The sequence below is a fragment of the Scyliorhinus torazame genome, chromosome 9, assembly GCF_047496885.1.
Source record: "Scyliorhinus torazame isolate Kashiwa2021f chromosome 9, sScyTor2.1, whole genome shotgun sequence".
Classification (NCBI taxonomy): Eukaryota; Metazoa; Chordata; class Chondrichthyes; order Carcharhiniformes; family Scyliorhinidae; genus Scyliorhinus; species Scyliorhinus torazame.
In genome coordinates this window covers 47,185,355-47,209,203 of record NC_092715.1, presented here as the reverse complement: position 1 = coordinate 47,209,203, position 23,849 = coordinate 47,185,355, and the positions used below count along the sequence as shown (strand labels likewise).

Here is a 23,849-nt window from a genome sequence, read left to right as displayed (position 1 = left end):
AATAGATAGGATAGATGCAGGCAAGTTGTTTCCACTGGCGGGTGAAAGCAGAACTAGGGGGCATAGCCTCAAAATAAGGGGAAGTAGATTTAGGACTGAGTTTAGGAGGAACTTCTTCACCCAAAGGGTTGTGAATCTATGGAATTCCTTGCCCAGTGAAGCAGTTAAATGTTTTTAAGGTAAAGATAGATCGTTTTTTGAAGAATAAAGGGATTAAAGGTTAGTATTCGTGCCTACCTATGACGATGGTATTAAAGGACACGTGCTCAGCAGTTTTCCCATCATTGTAAAAAGCCAGGTGCCAGACTCCTGAGTCAAGGTACTGGACGAAGCCGGCCTCTTGGAGGCTCACCGCCCTGATGTGCCGTCTTGCATGCTCAGAATTAGCCAGGCTGCGCTTTTCTCTGGCGATCAGTCTGCTGCCATCGAGTAGCTCCACAAAGTCGTACTGAGAGGCAGAGGCACAGAACAGTGAATCAGACATGAATACGGAAGCGAAGAGACGGGCCCTTTTCAGGTACAATAGGTCGCAAATGTTTGAGATGAGAAGAAGCTCATTTACAGGCTGCCCATAAAAGATTAAAACATTTTTTTTTAATACACCTCTCAGTCGAAAAATGATTTAAAAGGCAGATAACGGTTCTATATTTCAACAGCCAGCTTTATTTTTATTCCATAGGTCAGATAAAGGAAACACCAGCTGCATTCACTACCCGACATGCACTGGTAGCTATATACAAGTAGCACAGGCTTTGTCCACTGTCCAACATTTGAATGGCCATGAATACGACTGACATGGATGGAAGCGATGCAGATGGAGATTTTTCAAAATATATCCACAGACCAAATTCCACAGCTTGTCTGGATCTCTGGAGATGGGCCAGCACTGATTGATGTGAATTGTAAGATATGAATCATAACTTCCTGGAATGATAAATGGAGGCAAAGATTGCAAAAGCTACAATGTTATTGTAAACCTATCCAAAATACTTATCCAGCCCAGCTGAAGTATTGCGTCCAAATCTGGGCCACACACTTCAGGAAGGGTGTGAAGACTTTCGCAAGGGTACAGAAGGGGTTTATGAGGATGGTTCTGGGGCTGATTGATTACAGTTACTTGGACAGAGGAAGAGGCTCTGATGGTGTTCTCGTTGGAGCAGAAAGACTACGCGGAAGTTGAACTGTTTAAAATCATGAAGGGTTGACATAGAGTTAGAGTTGATGACCACATCTCAGAGGGAGACTGGCAAAAGGAAGAGAGGGGGACATGAGGGGAAACATCTATACACAATTGGCTAGCATTTGGAATGCACCGCCAGATATATTGTGGATAGAGAATAAATAGTGAATTTCAAACGGATAAATACTTGGAGGAGGAAATAGGATATTGGGAAAGAGTGGGGCTAATAGGATTTAGCTCTTCAGGCTCTTCAAATGATTTTGTACAGATTAAATGGGCTGAACAGTCTCCCTCTGTGCTCCACTATTCTGTGATTCTATAATAGGAGGATTCTATTTTTACACATCAAAGACATAATTAATATTTTCAACAGCTCCTAAAGTAGAGGCTATTTCATTTCTTCTCATTGTCAAACGTAGTCCTTTATGATATCAATTTTAAATAGAATTTCTCTTTCATAGGAATTAAAACTGAGGCATTCAATATACTAAGCATCCGGTGAAAATGAAAAAGATAAAGCACATACAAAGGGCTCTTAAGCTCTAAATAAGATCAGAACAAAAAATATGGGCAAACATTTCACACCGAGCTTCGATTAGCCACGCCTCAGGGATTGGAATCACTGCTGAACTGCAGACTTAGCATACGGAAAACAGGCATGACACGACAGAAGAGAAAGACTTGCTATCAAGCATGTCAAGTCATGCATATCAACTGTTTTCAAAAAGAGATTAGTGCATTTGAGGATTAACATGTGTCGAGGTACAGCTGATGCTACAAGTGCCTGGCTACTTTTTCTCTGAATTTCCTCCCTCCTTTGTGCATTGAAGGACATGACCTTTGTTGAGGTCCGGGCTGCGCTCCAGCACCCAATCTGCGAATAGCCTTGATAGTGACAGACTATGGATTGCAGCTGAGGGCCCATCCTTGATCATCATCTGCAAGGCACACCCTCTTCAGCAGGGGTCACTAATCAGTCAGACTGGGGAAACCCCGCTTGAATTGAGGCCAGCTTATTTAGCACAGAAAGTGCCTCAAAAAAATGTTGCTTACTTAATAATAGTCACTTCAATTTTAATATGATCAAAGTATAAGACTTCACCTCACAGGCACATTTGAGTAATAAATAACTTACATTATCAAAGTGTACTGTACAAAAGCTTACTGATGGAAAGTCGTATTTGTGTGTTTTGTTCAGATGATTTGTGAATTTTGGCGCATGCTGTTATGGCGCGCCGTGTTGAACTCGACGAGGGCGTGATCCTGATCGCGCCAGATACAACGGGTCGGGTGACTCAAAGACCACGTTAGGCCTCTGGCTCAATGGGATTGGCACCGGGTGCAATGCGATGGGAAAACCACATCCAGAGAGAGAGAGACAGAGGTAGAACGAGAGAGGTAGAGGACCCAAATTCAAAGGAAGCATGGGTTTCCTCCAGGTACTCCGGTTTCCTCCCACAGTTCAAAGACGTGCAGGTTAGGTGGATTGGGCATGATAAATTGCCCTTAGTGACCAAAAAAGGTTAGGAGGGGTTATTGGGTTACAGGGATAGGGTGGAAGTGAGGGCTTAAGTGGGTCGGTGCAGACTCAATGGGCCAAATGGCCTCCTTCTGCACTGTATGTTCTATGTTCCAGAGAGAGATAGAGCACTCAGCATGCAGCTGTGAAGTGTGTAGCTTCAGCAATTAAAGTGGACTGCAAGCTTCAACAATTGAAGTAGACTGGGAAGAGTAGACTGGGAAGAGTAGACTGGGAAGTTGTGGATTGGAGAAGGGTCCACTAGAGTAGAAGTCTTAAAGCTGCAAAGGGATGTGTATGTATGTTAGAGTTCAGTTGACTAAGAGGCCAGATTTAAGGAACTAAGAAGAGAAGATGGAGTCGTAGACATCTACAGCACAGAAAAGGCTCTTCAGTACATTGCGTCTACGCCGGTCAAAAACAACCGCCGAAGTACTCTCATCCCATTTTCCAGCACTTGGCCCATAGCCTTGTCTGCCTTGGCATCACAAATATACATCTAACATCCTTGACGGTTTTCTTCCCAGCATCACCTATCTCAGTTGGAAAGCAACACAAGACTTTAAAAAGGACTTTTGGAAAGAAGTACACATTTCTTAAAGCAAATCAAAGTGTAGAATGGGGCATCGATCCCACTACTTCTCACATGTTAAGTGAGCACTCTACCATTTGAGCAAATTCCCTGAAACTCCCAGCAGTCCCAGGATCCATGGGAAAGGCAGACTGATATGTGGTGAACTCCATGAATAGGATGGGAATAGAGGGATACGGACCCAGGAAGTGTAGAAGATTGTAGTTTAGTCGGGCAGCATGGTCGGCACGGGCTTGGAGGGCCGAAGGGCCTGTTCCTGTGCTGTACATTTCTTTGTTCTTTGTTCCTGCATCATACCATGTCTCGACTAATGGAATGTTGAATATTAATCCTTATTGTCCAATAAACCTTGTTAGTTTACATTCTAAATTAGTGATTGTACTTTGTGCCAATATGGTAATTCTTCCACAAGAATTTTCTTACTCTGGGGTTCAGTATAGAATCCAAATCCTTCCAGAAATAGATTTTTTTTTAAATTAAAAGTGCCCAATTTTTTTCTTTTCCAATTAAGGAATAATTTAGCCTGGCCAATCCACCTAACCTGCGCATCTTTGGGTTGTGGGGTAAGACCCACACATACACGGGGAGAATGTGCAAACTCCACATGGACAATGACCAGGCGCCGGGTCCTCAGCGCCATGAGGCAGCAGTGCTAACCACTGCGCCACCATGTCGCCCCAGAAGCTTTAGATACGAAAACATTTTACAAAAGGAGATTCCAGATCCAAATGGCTGAGTAATACTTGGGGTGTGCACCTACCCACAAATTAGTGTGTCATTTTGCAATGATGGGATATTATTTCAACAATCTCTGCTTTACAGTTGGTGCATTCAAATATCTGATGGGGACGGAGTTTTAAAAAAAGGCTTAATCATAATGTTCACACTAATTATGGAGTCAATTCCCACTCTACGGCGAAGGGAAAAGGAGTAAATTGTCATGGCGATAATTTGATTTGAATGGAATGAAGCTTGCTCTAAACTGGGCTGATGATCCTGCCTGTCAGATTACTGCGTGTGCAATGAGATGACAATTTCACCCAATATAGACTGATTTCTTCTGAAAGAAGTAGGAAACCTTTTCCTGGACATTTCGTTTACCGAGCTCAGCCGCGGTCTAGTTGGGACTTTCTGTCAATAACTGCAGAATGACTCCTGACATGTACTCCATTCCGTGGCTGCAACTGCGGCTGTTACTGTGTCACAACAAACTGCCCGTGGCAGTTTCTACTGTGTTGTATCAAAACAGCTTCTGCCCCAACCACAGCAGGATGCGGCTGGGGAGAACGCAAGGGTCGAGTCTGGGTACAAGATGGGGGCAATAAATTTCAAGCAGCGTCTAAAACAGGCACGAGGTCCCTGGAACAGCCCTCCACCAGCCTGTTGGGGCCAGCGTGAGATTGATGCTATTTTGAGAGGCTGGGTATCATTAGCATGCTGCTGGTCAGCTGCAGACAACGGGTGGAATCCTGTGCCCTCCCCGTGCTGGGTTTGTTGGCCGGGAGGGAGGCATTTAATCATGTGGGGGCAGGGGGCAAGTAGGGAGACGATGCCAACCTCCTGCCTCCATCTTACTTGGGTCAGTGGTGGGAAGGCCATTTTCAGTTGAGGCCCTTAAATGTCAATCAATGCCCGCTTAAGGACCTCATCCCACTGTCATGATATTGAAACACACACATCATGATAGACACACCAACAGACAAATCAGAACACACAACACCACAACCAATCACAGACAAGGACAGGGACATTATAAAAGGACAAACACGACACCTGGTGGCCAGTATTAGCTGGAGACCAGGACAAGGACAGACCTGTTACACTACACACTCAGGGAGACACAACGTGCAGAGTATCCAGAACGAACTGTATATAGTAAGTTTGAATAAAACAGCGTTGTACCAAATACAACTGTGTTGGCTCATCTGTGCATCAGAGCACCCAACACCACATGGTACAGGAGTGGATCGATACCTGCCGGCATACCTCAGTGTACAGAGACAACCAGCAGTACCCAGGCAAGATGTAGTGGCTTCCGGTTCCGCAGCCGTTCCAGTGCCACGGCGATCTCCGCGAAAACTGGCGGCGATTCCGGCAAGCGTTTGAATTGTTCCTGGTGGCAGCTGAACTCAAAGACCTGGATGATAATGAAAAAATTGAATTTCTCCTCACCATCGCCAGTGCAAGGGCAAAAGAAATCTTCACAAGGTTCAGGTTCTTCAGGAGGCAACAAAGGTACGATTACCAGGCAGTCCTGGACAAATTCGCCAAGTACTGTGAGCAAAACGCACTCCAATCGGCAAGTAAAGGTAAGAAAGGCAGTACTCACCTCGTGGCCGGGATCCTGGAGGCCGAATTCCCAGAGGCCGAAATCCCGGATTGAGAGAGAGTTGGGTCGAGGTCGGCGGCCATTTTGCTAAAGGTATCACGCTAGCACAGTTGCGCGAGCAGTGCGCAGAACCAGAAGTTTCGTTTGCGCATGCGCGAGACGCTGCTCATGCGCAGTCAAGAAAACGGCCATCGGTAAAGGAACAGCGATCTGCGCATGCGCAGTCGCTTCCTACGTGCTACATACCGAGCGTCAGGATGTCAGAGGCCCCAGACCGCACCAATTTAAAGGGGAAACGACCCAAATCCAATTTAAAAGGGAAACGTCCCACATCAAAAAAACAAAAATCTGTTAAAGCTGTAAAACAACCTTCCCTCACCTGGAATGACAGCACATTGCCGCAAATTGACCCAGGAGATGAATTTGACCTCCGAAGAACCCTGCCTACGCACAAGCCGATGATTCCGACCTCGAATACTTCGAGACCGATCTTTACATTTTTTCATGACCTCGCGAGCCCAATGACAGCTCCATGGTCCTAGACGACTACGACTCGGACGAACCTTTCGTGTTGCACATTGGCGACCCTCACATTGAATCCGACGCAGATGCGGATTCATTTTTCGGATTTGAAGATCTTTAACCCAGCAGATATGACGTCCCAACTCATCAGTGCAGGATGATGCTGCAGCCTGAAATTAACAGACAGGGAGCGGTGCAAGCCCACAGAGAGCGGCCCGCTGCCACACAGAGCATGGTCCACGTCCCGCTCAGCGTTCCCGACTCCACGATAGAAGGAACGCAAGACTCCAGAGCGCAGTCCTTGCGCGAACAAGAAGTGACTCCAGTGTCACAAGCCTCCACAGAGAGCTCGTGGACAGCCTCCACAATAGAAGAAACGCTTGACTCCGATGCGCAGTCCTTGCAGGAACAAGACCATGATGGTCTAGCAACCTCTCCTGACCAACCAGCGGCAGACGATGCAAGTCTGCCATGCTCACGTGAACAGCAAGAAGGCTATAACAGCCTACCATGCTCCACTGCACAGCAGCATGACCATGACGGTCTCTCATGCTACAATGAAGGGCACAGCGCTGATGACTGTTCAAGCCCAACTGAAGACAAGCCAAAGGAATCGCCTCCTCCAAGCCCGGAGGAAAAAGGTTTATGCGCTGACCTTCAGGATCATTTTGGCTGAACAGAGATTAATAATGCTGCACGGTCACAGAAGGATGCTGAGGATTTGCTAAAGAAATTACTTGTATGTTTAACTTGCAAGGAGCAGACTGAGAATTGCCAGTGTTTTAGTACGGATAAAAAAAATGGACAAGACATTGATCCTCAGTTAATGGAAATAACACAACCTGAATCATATCGACAGCAGGGACAAATGTCTCCCTTCAACACAACACCGCAAAGTCCCAACTTCGGAGACCAGCAGTTAGTCAGTAATGACTCTTCAAACCTTGAGGGGAACATTAATTGCATTGAACCTATACACACTCCACTGATAAATGAGCAGAACATTGGAGCAAGAATCCTGAGAATACCGACATCGAGTAGCCAGATAAAGAACTTGAAACCCGCAGCAGTTTCAAGTGAACCAAGTGTGCTTTCCACTAATGGTGAAGATGCAGATAAGGTCGACCCGATTAGCCATTGTACCACACTAACCCCAGAGATTAAGCAGTTATGTCTGGGGAGTATAATGTGGGCAATTGAGAACAGTAAAAGAGAGACTGCGACTATGCCAGTCCCAGCAAAATCAGACCCAGAGACTATGAAGGCATGTACATTAGACAAAGATACATATGAGGTAACTGAGAAGAAAATTGAAACGGAATGTTCTTTGGAAAATAGTACAATGTCGAAAGAAACATTGGATCCTACCTTCGAGACCATACATATGGGAGAATTTGAGGGTAATAAACAAGGTTCTGCAATGACTGGGGCAAGATTTAAAATTCCAAAGAAGAAAATGAAGAACAACGGCAAGACAATGACAGTCCACCGACATGGTTTGCACCACCAGATGAAAACTCTGACAATTTACCCAACCCTAGTGAACACCAAGCTGCTAATGAGGATCTATCCACGGGATGTGAGATGAGTGACGACAACATCCCACTTCCCATGCAAAAGGTGCAAGGTGACAGACCTTGCCTAGTGTGTACAGAGGCACTCGACGATCATGGTGGGACCACTGACGACTGCGGTGGCGCCGCACCGCTTCCACCCTTGATGACTCAAGCCTCTCCACTGGTCGGTGCATTCCTGCATGTTCCGACTCCAGAAGTGCAGCTTCAGGGAATCTCGGCTGCCTCCAGTGAACCTGTTGGGACTCCGGACGGGGGGCATCGAAGGAAGGCAGACCGGACTCCAGATGGGGAGCAGCCAAGCGCCGACTCTGATTCGCGTACGCCAGACTTTGCTCCGGACGGGCAGTGTCGCAGCCTCGGTGATGGCACGCTCAGGGTGACGGCGGATGCCACGGTGACAGGGAATGGATCGCATGGCAGTCACACTGGGTCGGCAGTGGCGACCAGCACCGGCGGTCCAAGACGGATACACCAATTCGCGCTATCGCCAGACGTTGATGCGAGCAACAATTCTCTCTCCAAGGCGACATGCTTCGACGTTCCTCTGCGGAGTCGCCCTTCCAGCACAGCATGTGGCTGGAACCAGCGTGCACGGTCTCGGCCGACTTCAACATCTGGCACATTCATCGCCTTGCATGGCATTAGTGATGGTGCCTCTTCAATGGCAACGACCCATCGGCTACAAGATGCCGTCCAGCGGCACCAACACAAACATAAAAAGAAAAACGACTCCACCTCGTTCCTGGTATGCATGGCGGATGGATTGGTGCGTAGGCGCAATCGGTGAGCCTTGCGCCGCCTTCCACGCTCGCAACTGAACCGTGCACACACGCCGGATCCTCCACTGGTTCCCAAGGATGACTTTGTGGAGCTGCCATGGATCATGCCCCTTCCATCGCCACCCGTGACCAGGCCACAGCAGCTAAAATCCTCCCCATGCAGAAGCGAAGGCTGTTTCTGGGACCTTGCCACCTGTCAAATCCAAGGCAAACTTTATTGAAGCAGACAAGTATTTTCTCCCTTTTGAGTTGGCATGCCAGTCGAAATGTCCCCGCATAGTCAGCACATCACTTGACTGTTTACAGAAATTAATTGCCTATTGGCATCTCACTGGTAATGCCCCAGACAGTACAACACCTGGCAAGAAATTAATTGATAGAATCATAGAGACAATATGTGGTTGTTTTCAAGGACCACAAACCGACGAAGGTGTTCAGTTGCAGATAATTAAGGCCTTACTAACTGCAGTAACATCTCAGCATATAGAAATGCATGAAGGAACTGTGTTACAGGCTGTTAGAACGTGCTACAATATTTACCTGGCCAGCAAAAAAACTTAATAAACCAAACCACAGCCAAGGCAACACTAACACAGATGTTGAATGTTATATTTGCACGAATGGAAAACCAAGCACTGCAGGAAGTAAAACAAATGGAAAAGGAGGGACTTCGGCAACAGCATCGCCTCCAACAGTCCAATGTGAACCAGTATGAACCCGAATCTCCACAACTGAACCGACTTGAGGACCAGCCTATTCTTGAGGTGTCACAAGTGCCTGAATCAGGCCACCTCAATGAAGTCGACAAACATGTTCGCGAGGATACAGAACCAGAAAATGGGACGGATACTTGTAATGCCAAAAATGAACAAACAGAAGTTGACCAGGCTTGCACATCAGCCGGTGGTTCTTGACCCACCCTTGAGGCGGTCAACCCGAATTCGTCGCACACCTATTAGACGGGACTTATAACACTGCTCATACGTTTAAACGTTAAACACTGCTGTATTATATCCTGTTGTTGTTTTATCGTTCCAGATATCGTTTGACCGGACCACTAGTCAAAGTTTTTTTGCATTCATGCTTTGTTACGGTACAACCTCATTAGCATGACGCACCTGACATCGCCCCATGTATATAGTTACGTCGTATGCACATGCTGTAAATAACACACACACACACTCTTAGATGCACACACGACACGATTATATTTATAACTAAGTCGGCACATATCTTTGTAAAAAGGGGGGATGTCATGATATTCAAACACACACATCATGATAGACACACCAACAGACAAATCAGAACACACACCACAACCAATCACAGACAAGGACAGGGACAGTATAAAAGGACAAACACGACACCTGGTGGCCAGTATTAGCTGGAGACCAGGACAAGGACAGACCTGTTACACTACACACTCAGGGAGACACAACGTGTAGAGTATCCAGAACGAACTGTATATAGTAAGTTTGAATAAAACAGCGTTGTACCAAATACAACTGTGTTGGCTCATCTGTGCATCAGAGCACCCAACACCACACCCACCACGGCTCATACTAACCCTGGGGCAAAATCTGGGGTGGGGGGGAAGAAGGAGATAGTGGTTTGGACATGTGGGGAGGGGGGGGGGGGGGGAAGCCATCTGTGAATCTGGGTGTACTTTTCTGAGGATTCCTGGGAGAATTCTCTCATTCAAAGTCACGTGGAGAGGATGTTCCCACTTGTACGAAAAACTAGAATCAGAGGACACAATTGCAGACGAAAGGGACCATCCTTTAAAACAGAGATGAGGTAGAAGTTCTTCAGGCAGAGGGTGGTGAATATGTGGAACTCTTTGCCACAGAAAGCTGTGGAGGCCAAATCACAGTGTCGTTCAGGCAGCGATAGATAGTTTCTTGATTAAAAAGGGGGTCGGGGGTCATGGGGAGAAGGCAGGGAATGGGGATGAGAAAAATATCAGCCATGACGGAGCAGACTCGATGGGTCAAGTGGCCTAATTCTGCTCCTATGTCTTATGGTCTTATGGTCAATAACTAATGACAGGACCCAGTATTGGGAAGGGAGCGTTGCTCAAAGCCATCCCCCTGCTCTTGAGGCTGATCGCCCTCTCTCCCCTCACCCCCATCATCACCTGTGCCTGGCTCCCACTTGATCTGAAGACTGAGGTGGGTGTAGTAACAGCAGTGAAATGAAATGAAATGAAATGAAAATCGCTTATTGTCACAAGTAGGCTTCAATGAAGTTACTGTGAAAAGCCCGGCCACCGTCTCTTGAGTGGTGTTGCCAGGCAGCGGTTCTGCTCCTGGGGTCCATGGTCTCGGGGGGGGGAGGCTTGGTGCTGACCTGTAAAGTGCCTGAGAGGCACAAAAAAAAGGGGCAATGCAGGGGTCTCACCAAACATTTAGCTGGCATCTGACATCCCCGTCTCTTCCACAAGGCTCCACCCAATATAATCAAACCTCACATCATTTCCAGTGGACAGTATAGAAACGTCATCATCGAGAGTTCTTTATCATCAACAAAGCATTTCCCCTTTAAGGACGAACCAAGCACATTTTACTGCTCTGGAAATTTGGGTGTTTTGTTTTGTGGCTCAGAAATGGTGGACCAGGAATTGAAAATTAGCAGGGGTGTGTGTTGGAGCATGAGAAACACACTTTGGCCAGCTGATTCATGACAACGTCCTAAATGCCTAATCTTGCTGTTGCAAACATATGCAAGAATGTATTTTTAATATAAAGATTGTAAACTTTTGTGTTCATGGTTAAGATTCAGTTCTTGTCCTCATGTCAATACAAGACCGTTCAATTTTTTATTTCCATTGTGAATTGTTGGTGGGTGCATGTGGATCTATGCAAAGTATTATTCAGAAAGCAAGAGCAACAACAACCAGAAATGTATGAATAAATCAGAGTTTGAGCAACACAGCTTTTCTACTATAATATATAATTGGAACCCTGGGCCTGCACAGAGTTTAATGTAACAGTGCATTAAAGATGCATGAAGGAGACAGAACGCCACATGACTATCCGTGACACAGCACAGTCAGAGTTTGGTAGATTCGATTCAAAGTAGCATAATCGTTCCTTTCCTCCAGCTACCCCAGGCTGATCAGTGCTGGCTGGCAGGTTTTCGATAAATAAATTTCTTCTTTCACTCTTGACGAGGATTTTTCATCCAAACACTAATTTCAGATTGAGATATCTCTCAAAGCAACAGATAATTGTGCATGTTGAATATGCTTTCATCTATTTCCATCTGCTCTCTAAACTGGCCGACACCCTGAGCTTTCACCCCCATTTAACAATTTATTTAGATTCGTGACCGTTTGTCTTCCAAAACGGTGGACTTGAATTTTTCTAAGACGCCCTCATGAGTCACATGCTTAAAAAATATACCCATGACTGGGCAGCACGGTGGCGCAGTGGTTAGCACTGCTGCCTCACGGCGCCGAGAACCAGGTTCGATCCTGGCTCTGGGTCAGTGTCCGTGTGGAATTTGCACATTCTCCCCGTGTTTGCGTGGGTTTCGCCCCCACAAGCCAAAGATGTAGGTGGATTGGTCACGCTAAAATTGCCCCTTAATTGGAAAAAATGAATTGGGTACTCTCAATATATTTTACAAAAATATATCCTGCTTTTTAAAATAAAAATCTATTTAATTCGTCCGCTTTTCAAAAATCTCCATTAATATGACCAATCATATGCCTTTAACAAAGCTGTGTAAAAATAAAGCGCATGGGACTGGGGCTAGTGTATTGAGATGGATAGAAAACTGGTTGGCAGACAGGAAACAAAGAGTAGGAATAAATGGGTCTTTTTCCAAGTGGCAATGAGGTACTACAGGGATGGGTGCTGGGACCCATCCCGTGCTAGGGCGGCACGGTGCCACAGTCGTAGGGCGGCACAGTAGCACAGTCGTTAGCACTGTTGCTTCACAGTTCTAGGGTCCCAGGTTCGATTCCTGGCTTGGGCCACTGTCTGTGCGGAATCTGTACGTTCTCCCCGTGTCCGCGTGGGTTTCCTATGGGTACTCCGGTTTCCTCCCACAGCCCAAAGATGTGCAGGTTAGGTGGATTGGCCATGCTAAATTGCCCTTAGTGTCCAAAAAAGGTTCGGTGGGGTTACTGGGTTACAAGGACAGGGTGGAGGTGTGGGCTTAAATAGGGTGCTCTTTCCAAGGGCTGGTGCAGACTCGATGGGCCAAATGGCCTCTTTCTGCACTGTTGATTCTTTGATAGGACCCCAGCTATTCACAATATATATTAATGATTTAGATGAGGGAACTATGAATGAAATGAAATGAAAATCACTTATTGTCACAAGTAGGCTTCAAATGAAGTGACTGTGAAAAGCCCCTAGTCGCCACATTCCGGCGTCTGTTCGGGGAGGCTGTTACGGGAATCGAACCGTGCTGCTGGCCTGCCTTGGTCTGCTTTCAAAGCCAGCGATTTAGCCCTGTGCTAAACAGTCCCTGCTGTTTACTAATTGTAATTTCTCCAAACTTGCAGATGACACAAAACTGGATGGGAGGGTGAGCTGTGATGAGGATACAGAGATGCTTCAGTGTGAGTATAATGTGGATAAATGTGAGGTTATCCACTTTGGTAGCAAAAATGGAAGGCGGATTGTTTTCTGAATGGCAAGAAATTAAGGGAGGGGAATGTGCAATGTGACCTGTGTGTCCTCGTATACCAGTTACTGAAGTTAAGCATGCAGGAGCAGCGGTCAGTAAAGAAGGCAAATTGTATGCTGCCCTTCATTGCGATACAATTCGAGTACAGGAGCAGGGATGTTTGCTGCAATTATACAGGGCCTTGGTGAGGCCATACCTGGAATATTGTGTGCAGTTTTGGTTTCCTCATCTGAGGAAGGATGTACTTGCTCTTCAGGGAGTGCAGCAAAGGTTTACCAGACTGATTCCTGGGGTGTCAAGACGGACTAAGAGGAGAGATTGAATCGGTTAGGATTATGATTGGCAGGAGTTCAGAAGAATGAGGGTGGATCTCATAAAAACCTATAAGGTTCCAACAGGACTAGATAGGGTAGATGCAGGAAAGATGTTCCTGATGACAGGGGTGTCCAGAACCAGGAGTCACAGGCTAGGCATATGTGGTAAACCATTTAGGACTGAGATGAGAAGAAATTCCTTCACCCAGGGAGTGGTGAGCCTGTGGAATACACTACCACAGAAGGCAGTTGAGGCCAAAACATGGTTTTTCAAGAAGGGGTTTGATATAGGGGCGGCAGTGGCACAGTGGTTAGTACTGCTACCTCATGGTGCTGACGACCTGGGTTTGATCCCGGGTCACTGTCTGTGTGGAGTTTGCACATTCTCCCCATGTCTGTGTCGGCCTCACCCCCACAACCCAAAGATGTGCAGGGTAGTTGAATTGTCCACGCTAAAATGCCCCTTGATTGAAAAAAAAGGATTGGGTACTTTACATTTAAAAAAAAAGGATTTTGGTATTGCTCTTGGGCCTAAAGGGATCAAAGGACATGATAGGGAAAGCGGGAACAGGTTACTGTGTTGGATGATCAACCATGATCATAACAAATGGCGGAGGAGGCTTCAAGGTCCTACTCCTGCTCCTATTTTCTATGTTTTTATGTTCTGGTTGTTCTTGATGCCACCAAATTACATAGCATTTACAGCACAGAAACAGGCTCGGCAAGTTGTCTATGCTTGTGTATATGATCTATGAAAACCTCCTGCCAGTCTGCTAATCCTATTAGCCTATCACTCTATTGCTTTCTCCCTAATGTATTTATCTAGCTGTCCTGTAAATGCATCCATACCTATTTCCCTCAAGTACTCCATGTCATGGAAGGTTCCACATTCAAACCACTCTCTGGGTAAAGAGGTGAGCCGATTTCCTTAATGGGTTTAGTCGTGACTGTCTTAAATGTATGGCACCCAGCTTTGACACACTCCCTCAGTCGAAACGTGGTTCCAAATCTTCCAGTCTCTGGATCGTTAGACGTTAGATGTACAAGGGTAGTCGTTTGTCAGGACCCTGTGCAAGCCGTGACGCGCGGACCTACCTGGGAATTTTCCGGGAAGTATAAACTTCTGATAGGCAGTTCCCCTGCTCCTGGAGAATCTGCACAAATGTATCCCAGTCTGTGTATGTGTGCGGCGGCGGCGGGGCGGGGGGGGGGGGGGGGCACACACCTGTGTTCCAATGAACTTTCCTGATGAACGTTGCATTGTATTTATCTATGAAATCGGAAAATTCCAGGCCATCTTCCACATGGCCGAATCTCTTCCTCATTTTAAAAACATTCATTCAATAGGTCACATGTTTACCTTCCCATTTCTTTTTAAAAATAAATTTAGAGTACCCAAATCATTTTTTCCAATTAAGGAATTGGAATTTAGCGTGTTCAATCCACCTACCCTGCACATCTTTGGGTTGTGGGGGCGAAACCTACCCAAACACGGCGAGAATGTGCAAACTCCACACGGACAGTGACCCAGAGCCGGGATCGAACCTAGGACCTCGGCGCCGTGAGGCAGCAGTGTTAACCACTGCGCCACCGTGCTGCCCACCTTCCCATTTCTAAAGAAATAAGATCCAGTTTGTTCTGTCTTTCCTCCATAATCTATCCATTTCTAAATGCTCACTTATCTCCAATTATTAGTTCTAATTGTTTGGCAACAACTGACGTTTGACAAACTGATCTACAGTTAATTTACTGGTTAGCTAGTTTACCTTCTCTTCCTTCTTGCACCAAAGTTGTGACTTAGCCACTCTCGAGTGGCAGGACACAATCTGCACATTTAATATTCATTAGATAAGCTCAAAGACAAAATATAGACCCACAGGCAAGTTAGTGGTCCATGCGTGTGGATCCATAGCCCTACAGGTGCCATTGCTCTGAGGAAGAAGTGGAGAATGTTGACAGGAAGATCATTTTAAAAGATTGTGAATTATTTGAGCAAATCGTCTGAAGATTTTTGCATTGTTGCTTCCAATCACATTGTATGCTTGTGGCAATATGGCAAGCTGAGGTATTGAAAAGGGCGCACGCAAGTGCGTCTTTATTAGGTGAACATGATGGACAAGCAAATTAGTGAAATAAACTGCAAGACGATACATGTGGCAAATGTGACCTTTATATAATTGAGGAATGTATGGAACTAGGACTGATTAAAGCAGATAAGATCAAACCGTGTGTTACAAGTGGTCAGCATGGATTCTCATTAAGAATTTAGGTTAAGTTCTGAATAGTTTGTATTGTTCCTTTTACTCTGAACAAAGGGAGCTATTGATCTGCTAGCTACGTTCAAATTAACATCTTCAGAGAGCACTGGTGCAGTAGTTTCAAGCAGCTGTTGATATTTCTTATATCGGCCTTCTTTAGCATCTACATTGACATAATTTATTTAACAAAGCTTCAAGCAATCTTAGGTTAAAAGAGAGTGGTGTTTTCTTGAAAGTATGATTAGTATATTCTAATTTTTGAATGTAACGCATGGGGCCATTGAAAGAATTGGCAGGTACACACTTGGTGTCCAAGTTGAAGGTCGGCATCTGCTATTCCGCATTTATACGGAGGTGATGGATTGGGGGGTCCAGCACTGGAGATGGTCTGGTTTGGCAGAATGCTGAAGCTGAAGGGACTGGTGAGGGGCGGAATCCTGTGGCTTTATTGAACTGAAGCAGGAACCCATATTCTGGAGTCTTGAAGAACCATGAGGACGGTTTGCGGGGCTACAAGGGTTGGGTTCTAGGGTTTGACAACACTGAGGACCTGTCCCTGTTGCTTTGGCAGCATTGGAGCAGAGGGGTCTTCGGGGTTTGACAACTCTGCAGCAGAGCGCTGGTCACCTTGGGTATAGATGTGCAATGTAGGGCTAAAACATCAGGAGGAAAATTCCTCTCAAGTCTGGCTCTCTACAGGTAGGAGAACCTGGGGCTGGCACAGCACATGGGAGTGTGGCAGACTTGTTGCTGGGGAAACCCAGGTTTGGCTGCAACAGGATGAGGATCTCAGGGTGTGGCAGCAATGGGGAAGGTTTCAGAGGCCAGCAGAACTGGGTGCAGATCCTCGTGTTTGACAGGAAGAAAAGGGAAGCAAAGCAATTTGACCATCTTTTTGCATATAAAACAAGCAATTTATATTCTGACGTAGACCTGACACCCCATTTGACTTCTTAAATATCTTTCAGGTGTTAATCAAGCATTGATCTTGGAATTGCAATTCAAAACAGATGCAGAAGCATGTTTTTTTAAAAAAAAGTATATTCTGTTTTGTATAATCCTGACGCAATGATGAAACCTTGTCAATTCATTATGTATTTACCAAGATTCAACTGCAATGCTGATTTATAAAATGAGAAGAACGTCTAGCAATTTCTTGTTACACAGATCTAAGAAGCCAAGAAAGTGATCTTTTATTACTATGCCAAGGTGAAGCAGAGCCACTCTCGCAATCCTCTGGGGTTTATAGTCTGTGAAACTAATACGTTGCGGAATCCAAAGCAGGTTATTTTTTAAAGAGACTGCACAATAATGTACTGAACAAGGTGGAGAATTTCAATGAGTTTGGCATGGTCAATTTATGTGAATTGCAAATAAAATCTGGAGAATTGAAAACAAACAGATCTGCCTCTAATAAAGAAAGTGTGAATGCCAATCAGTAAAGAATGAACCAAAGCCCCCTTCTTCATTGGCGATGACTGGCAGGGAGAGAAAAATGTTTAGCAGACTTCCCAGGGAACTTCATTTGCCGGCATTTCACTGAGCATCAATAAACAAAGTGAAGAACTGGCAAATTTTATACTTTGCTTAAGCCACAATGCTACCACAGTGATGGGGTGAGGGGGATTTGTCTATTTTGGCAGGAAGAATTTTTTAAAAAGGCATATTACCCAAATGGTGAGAGATTGTCGGACTCTGAGGGATCTGGGTGTCCTCGTGCATGAATCACGAAAGGCTAGCATGCAGGTACAGCTAGTAATTAGGAAAGATAATAGAACATTAGCATTTATTGTAAGGGGACTTGAATAAAAATGTAGAGAGAATATGCTTCAGGTATACAGGGCACTAATTGAGGCCACGGCCGCAATCTACCGGCCTTGCCACATCCGACCCGGGACGCGGCGAGGCCATTAAATCGCGCAAGGCCTTGCGATCTGGATCTCGTCCTCAATGCGCATGATCCAAATTTGCATATTGAAGTGAGTAGTTAGTCTCACTTGAGTATGGCCACAAGGCGCTGGATCGAACGGCCTCCTCCCAGAGACCCCGCTATGGTGCCATTTAGCAGTGGTTTCCACAAATGCAGGCCAGGCATAATTTATCAGAATAACACCTGGACTTGGTGGGTTGTTTTATGAGGAAAGGCTTGGCTTGTATCTGCTGCAGTTTAGGAGCAAGAGACTACTTTTTTTTTACATTTAGAGTACCCAATTATTCTTATTATTTATTTTTCTCCAATTAAGGGCAAATTAGCATGGCCAATCCACCTAACCTGGGTTGTGGGGGTGAAACCCACGCCGACATGGGTAGAATGTGAAAACTGCACACGGATAGTGATCCAGGGCCGGGATTTGAACCCGGGTCCTCAGCGCCGTTGTCCCAGTGCTAACCACTGCGCCACATGCCACCCCAGCAGTAAGAGACTACTTGATTGAAACATATAAGATCCTGAGCAGTCTTGGCACAGTTGATGTGAAGAGGATGCTTCCTCTTGTGGGAGAATCTAGAACTGGGGTCACTGGTTAAAAATAAGGGGTTGCCCATTTAACACGGAGATGAGGGAATTGTTTTTTTCTCAGAGGTGCCTGGGTCTTGAAACTTCGCCCAGAAAATATATTGAAGCAGCATCTGAATGTTTCTAAGTCAGAGATGGGTAGATTTTGATAAGCATGGAGGGGGTGATTGGTCATCGAGGTGTCGGCGGGTTGCAGAGTTCAGGTTACTATCAGATCAGTCATGATCTTATTAATTGGCGGAGCAGACTTGAGGGGCTAAATGGCCTATTCCCGCACCTTGTTTGCATGCCCGCATGCGTTACAAATATTCTTTCAATGGCATTGGAAATGGAGAGGGATTGGTGGAAGAAATGTGTGAAAATGAAATGGGATTGAGGGAACAGAGATCCCCCCCCCCCCCCAGTGCTTTCAGACAGCTTGTCGGAGACAGAATGGTACATGGTAGCTGAAAATGTGTTAAGTCTTCAAAAACGCAGCAGGCGAATATAAAATGACAGCGGCGGGAGCAGAGAACCCCCCCGCCAGCGAACACCGTGCCGCCTCCCACCGCCGGGAAACACGCGGTTGGGAGGCCAGAGAACCCCACCCATAGTTTTGAGAAGAGACAAGAGCCGGTGAGCATTATTGCCAATGGAGTGGAGGTTGGCTATTTAATCAAGGCTGTCTTTAAAACCAGAAGGGGTTTTGCTTGCATGAATCAGGAAAGAAGATTGCCTCGGTTTAGGGAGTGGGTAGCTCAGGGAGCACCCATCACATTTCTTTGAGGGAAAATTGGATAAATATTTGAAGTCGAGGAAGAATCAGGACTAACAGGGGGATCAAGGTAATTAGATTGTTTTTGGTTCGCAAGAAGCTGGGACAGGCTAGTTGGATTGAGTTGCATCCTTCAGCATCCAAAGTCTGCATTGTTCATTAACTGTGGGGATGGAGAACTTACGCAAGAGTTACAGAGAAAGGAGAAGGATTTATATTGGGGCAGAGGTAGAAGGTTGGAGCAATTATTGGGTGCCATGGAAGTAAAAAGGTCATTGATCAGACCATCTTATTGAATGGTGGGGCAGGCCTGAAAGGCAAACTGGCCCACTGTGGCTCCTATTTCTCACGTGCATATGACGGTGAGTTAATCTATATCTAGGTTATAGCGCTGTTCCGCACAGACATCAATAGCATCATAAAATAGTAAAATTGAGCACCTAGCTGGGGAAAACAATGTAAAAGATTGAGGTTAGGAACAAATACGTCAAATAGTTTATCCAGCCTGTGAACTCCAGTCGATTAACTGTTCAGTTGATAGGTAATAACTTCCAGACATGTTCAAGGCAGAAGGAATCACTGCTAAATGCAGGGTGTTATGAGCCATACCTGAGTGTGAGAAGGAGGGAGTCCTTTCCTGCCATATACTCCAATCAATGCATCCTTCGGAAGGGATATGTTGAACTTCAGGAACTGGGGCTGATCAATAAAAAGTTGAGATCTCCAGAAGACCCCAGGAGGCACCTCTTGTATTGTCCATCGACCCAGGTCAACCTCACCTGAATCTATGGTGTTGTTTTCTTGATAGGTGATGCCAGGCTTTCCTTTAAATAAAGAAAAAACTTTCAGAAAGCAAGATTCCAAATCACGGGCTCTGAATCATGACAGCAATGCCATTCTTTAGGTTGTGAGTCTGGAGGTGATGCTTAATCATGACCATCTTCCTCCAGGCTCCTTCTTCAGTACCAATGCAAGCAATTTACACATGTGTACCGATCCTGGGTTGTGAGCTCAAATTCTATCATTAAATTAAGTTAACATAGGTGTGGTAAAGTGTGAATTAACACGAGGCAAAATCACACTGAAGCCGGTCACGTTTTAGCATCCCCGCGGTGCCTCAGATATGCAATTCAGGAAAGGCAAACCTATCTGCTGTTTATGTGACTCCAGACTTACACTCTGTGTTGGACTAACGCACTGCTAAGTGGCCCAACAATCCACGCAACTGAGCAAAAAACTGTTTCAGGGAGATAGCCCGCTCACCATCTTTCTCAGGACCAGCTTCCAGAGCATACAAACATGGGTTTATTAAATTTGCCCTTTCATCTCTTGAGGACTGGTTCTGCATCAATAGTTCTTCATCCCCAAAGGCTGTGAAGCAGAATATTTATTCCTCCTTATTATTCAAGCCTGGTCTTCCATCCTCCAGTCAAACAGTCTCCCTGGTAGGAGAGGACCCAGGTAGGAATTGTGAACAAATACTCAGATCTCACCATATAATGCAAATTGGCTATCAGAATTTGCTAAGTCGTTTCTTTCACTTATATTTCCTACAGTGCAGAAGGAGGCAATTCGGCTCATTGAGTCTGCACCAACCCCTCTGAAAGAGCTCCCTACCCAGGCCCACTCTCCTGCCCTATCCCCCTAACCCCATCTAAACTGCACATCTTTGAACACTAAGGGGTAATTTATTATGGCCAATCCGCCTAACCTGCACATATTTGGACAGTGGGAGGAAACCGGAGCACCTGGCACAAACCCACGCAGACACGGGGAGAACATGCAAACTCCACACAGACAGTGACCCGAGATTGGAATTGAACCTGCGTCCCTGGTGCTGTGAGGCAGCAGTACTAACCACTGTGCCGCCCCTCGTATTTATATTTAATTTGAAGCACTTAGTAATGAATGTGGCTATTTTACAAACAAATGATAGGACACCTACTGCTGGGTCTCTTAAGCATGTTGGGTTATGTTTGCATACAACTGGATGATTAGAATGGAGTAGCAGACATTTTACAAGTAGTGCATTCATTTTGCACATTAACTATAACATTTTATGGTGTAATTCCAGTGATTGCTCATTGTGCCAATCATCAGTCAATCATCAGGACCCATAGAGCAGAACATTAAAAATGGAATTTTAGGGTAAACATGGCAGGAAATTTGTTTAGTTTAAATCAAATCGACTGAAACTTTTTTCTGAATTGTTTTTAATTTAAATGAGTTCTTTTTTACCAGATTTCACTGGCATGGCTCTAAAATAAGCAAACATGGAATGACCATAGAATCTGATATCTTTGTGAGAAGGAGCATGGAGTTAATGGAGTTAATTCCTATGATCCCTGGCCCAGACATAGTTGCTAAAATATAAAATTGAAAAAAACCTCATGTGAAGTCCTTTAAATATTGAGGTCACTTTAATTTCACCAGCTTTATTTTCTTATGTTAGCTTCAGATTCTGCCTAGCCGAGTAGGCGTACGTTCTGGGACCATTGTGTGTGGTGCCGACAATCCACACAATCACTTCTCATTCATGCATGTATCCGTCACCTCTGACTCGACAAATGTTGTAAATGATATCCCACAGTATGGGATATATGAGCAACATGCGAGGCATCTCGATTATGTGAAAAGTAATATTACTTCTTGGCCAAGAACAGTAAGTCAACAGTTTGAAAACCTGAAGGCCACAATACTCCTCCTCTCGGCTTTTCTTTTGTGTTTGGCTCTCCAGAAGAGAGTTTTCCCCCAGATGCTTTGTTGTGCTGCTGTTCGGCACTTTGCATTCACTCAATGGGTGCAAATTTCTCCTGTGCCCATCTGTTTCTGCCCAGAATAAGAATCTGTAGCAAGACCCAATCAATTTAAATACGTTTGTTCAGGTGACACTAACAGTTGGAAGAGGCCAGAAGGCAGGACTACATCTTGGAATGTCTTGTGCAGCTTTGTGCTTCTTGAAAAATTGATTCACGGGATGTGGACATCGCTGGCTCGGCCAGCCTTTATTGCTTGTCCCTAATTGCCCTGAGAATGTGGTATCAGTTTTGATACAACCGAGTGGTTTGCCCGGCCATTTCTGAGTCAATCAAATTGCTGTGGGTCTGGAGTCACATGTAGGCCAGACCAGGTGAAGACAGCCGATTTCCCTCCCTAAAAGGGCATTTATGAATCAGATGGGTTTTCACAACAGCCGCTTCATGGTCATCATTGGACCACATCGTGGGCCGAAGGGCCTGTTCTGTGCTGTATTTTTCTATGTTCTATTTAGGGCAAAATTCTCCACCTTGCGCAACCGGTAGTGGAGTTACCGACGAGGCGGAGAATCCAGCGGAGAATGGGATCCGTGCTCTACTCGGTCCCTCACTGGCATTGTGAACGAGGTCCGCACCCCATGCCAGTGGGTGAATGGTTTCGGATGAATCTCGCAAGACATCTCAAATGTCGAGAATCTTGCTAGAGGCCTCTCCAGAGATTCATTGGCCTCGTCGTGCTACCGGGCTGGGCGCAATGAGGCTGTTAAATCACAACCTTAGATTTTACTAGGCTATGATTTATAGCTTCCACACTGCCCAGCTGTCAGCTTTGTTCCATTCAACTTCCTTCAGGGTTGAGTAACTCTGAGTGCTCTGACAGCAATGTTTATAAATATCAAACTTTGATTGCCAGCTCCTGGACCACTTCAAACAGAGTTAAGTGCTGTCACATTCTAGCTGACCACTTCAAAATTACTCAACCATGAAGGGAGGTGATTGGAAGGCACTTAATTCTGTTTTACGGCTGACTGCAGCGGCCGGGGGGGGGGGGGGGGGGTTGTTGACCAGCCGCCTGACTTCGCTATCAGGCCGCCGCTCAAAATGGTGGCTCAATAGTGGGATTCCTTAGGAAATCCTCGCAATCGTTGCCATGCATAAATATGCATGATGAAAAATTGGGAATCGCTTCCTGATTTAAATCAGGTGCAATTCAGCTCCGGCGGGAGAACATCTGCCAAACAGAAAATCCCACCCATTATTTCAGATTTTTAAAAAGTTGAATTCAAATTCACCTCTTATCATGGTGGGATTTGAACCCAGGTCCCCAAAGCATTATCCAGGGTCTCTGAATTACTCGTCCAGCAACAACTACACCACGGCCCCCCCTTACCTCATGAAGCAATGACCTGTCACTTCCCTCTTCCTTGTTGGGGACTTTTTCTCTTGTTTATTATTGTATTTAATAACACATCTATGAGTGAGGAGGTATGGTTTGGAAAGTGTAAAAGGTTGGTTATGATGTGGAGGCAACCTCTGTTGGTGCTATGCTCTCCTCTTTCTCCCTACATATAAGACATGAGCAGTTAAACAGACCCATATGCAGGAGCAAGGAAGTCTGTTTCTGTGATTTCCATGAGAGCATGCAAGAAAAGTGCTGCCTCTTGCAGGTTGCAAAAAATGCCACACCTTGCCAGTGTCAAGGAATCATGATAACATGAAAATTCAAGGAAATCGATAATTGGGAATGTGTTTTGCTGGCTGTATGCTTTCTTAAATAAAACCTATTTGAAAATGGAAACTGTGTAGTGGCAGAGACAGTTTGGCTAGGTTGATGGAACTGGTGCTTTTGAGATGTTGATGAGCCTAGCAATCCTGTAAATAAATGTTTACTGAAGGCAGGTTGGTAACAATGGAGAAAGAACGTCGAGTGTCTGAGTCAGATGTTAGAGCTTCAAAGAAGGAGATGAGGTGGGAACTTTACAATTACTCTCTAAAAGGTGGATTCATGAAACAAAGGTAATTACGAGTGAGTTCTGAGGAGGTGTGTACAGACAAGAGCAGATCAAAAGGGAAAACGGTACATTAAGAGCAATTTCAACCAATTCAAGTTAGC

The 23,849-nt window shown here is 45.5% G+C and overlaps 1 protein-coding gene across 29 annotated transcripts in view; it reads right to left on the bottom strand.

Moving 5' to 3' along the window:
* The window catches only part of LOC140429166 (teneurin-3), a 3,593,949-nt gene that overhangs the window by 214,951 nt on the left and 3,355,149 nt on the right, over nucleotides 1-23,849 (bottom strand). For all 29 annotated transcript variants that reach the window (XM_072515817.1, XM_072515806.1, XM_072515811.1 and 26 more), the window contains 2 exons: nucleotides 19,590-19,804; nucleotides 238-448 (listed from right to left, as the gene is read on the bottom strand). In XM_072515817.1, the coding sequence (XP_072371918.1) occupies nucleotides 238-448; nucleotides 19,590-19,804 (426 nt within the window). The remainder of the gene's footprint in view (nucleotides 1-237; nucleotides 449-19,589; nucleotides 19,805-23,849) is intronic.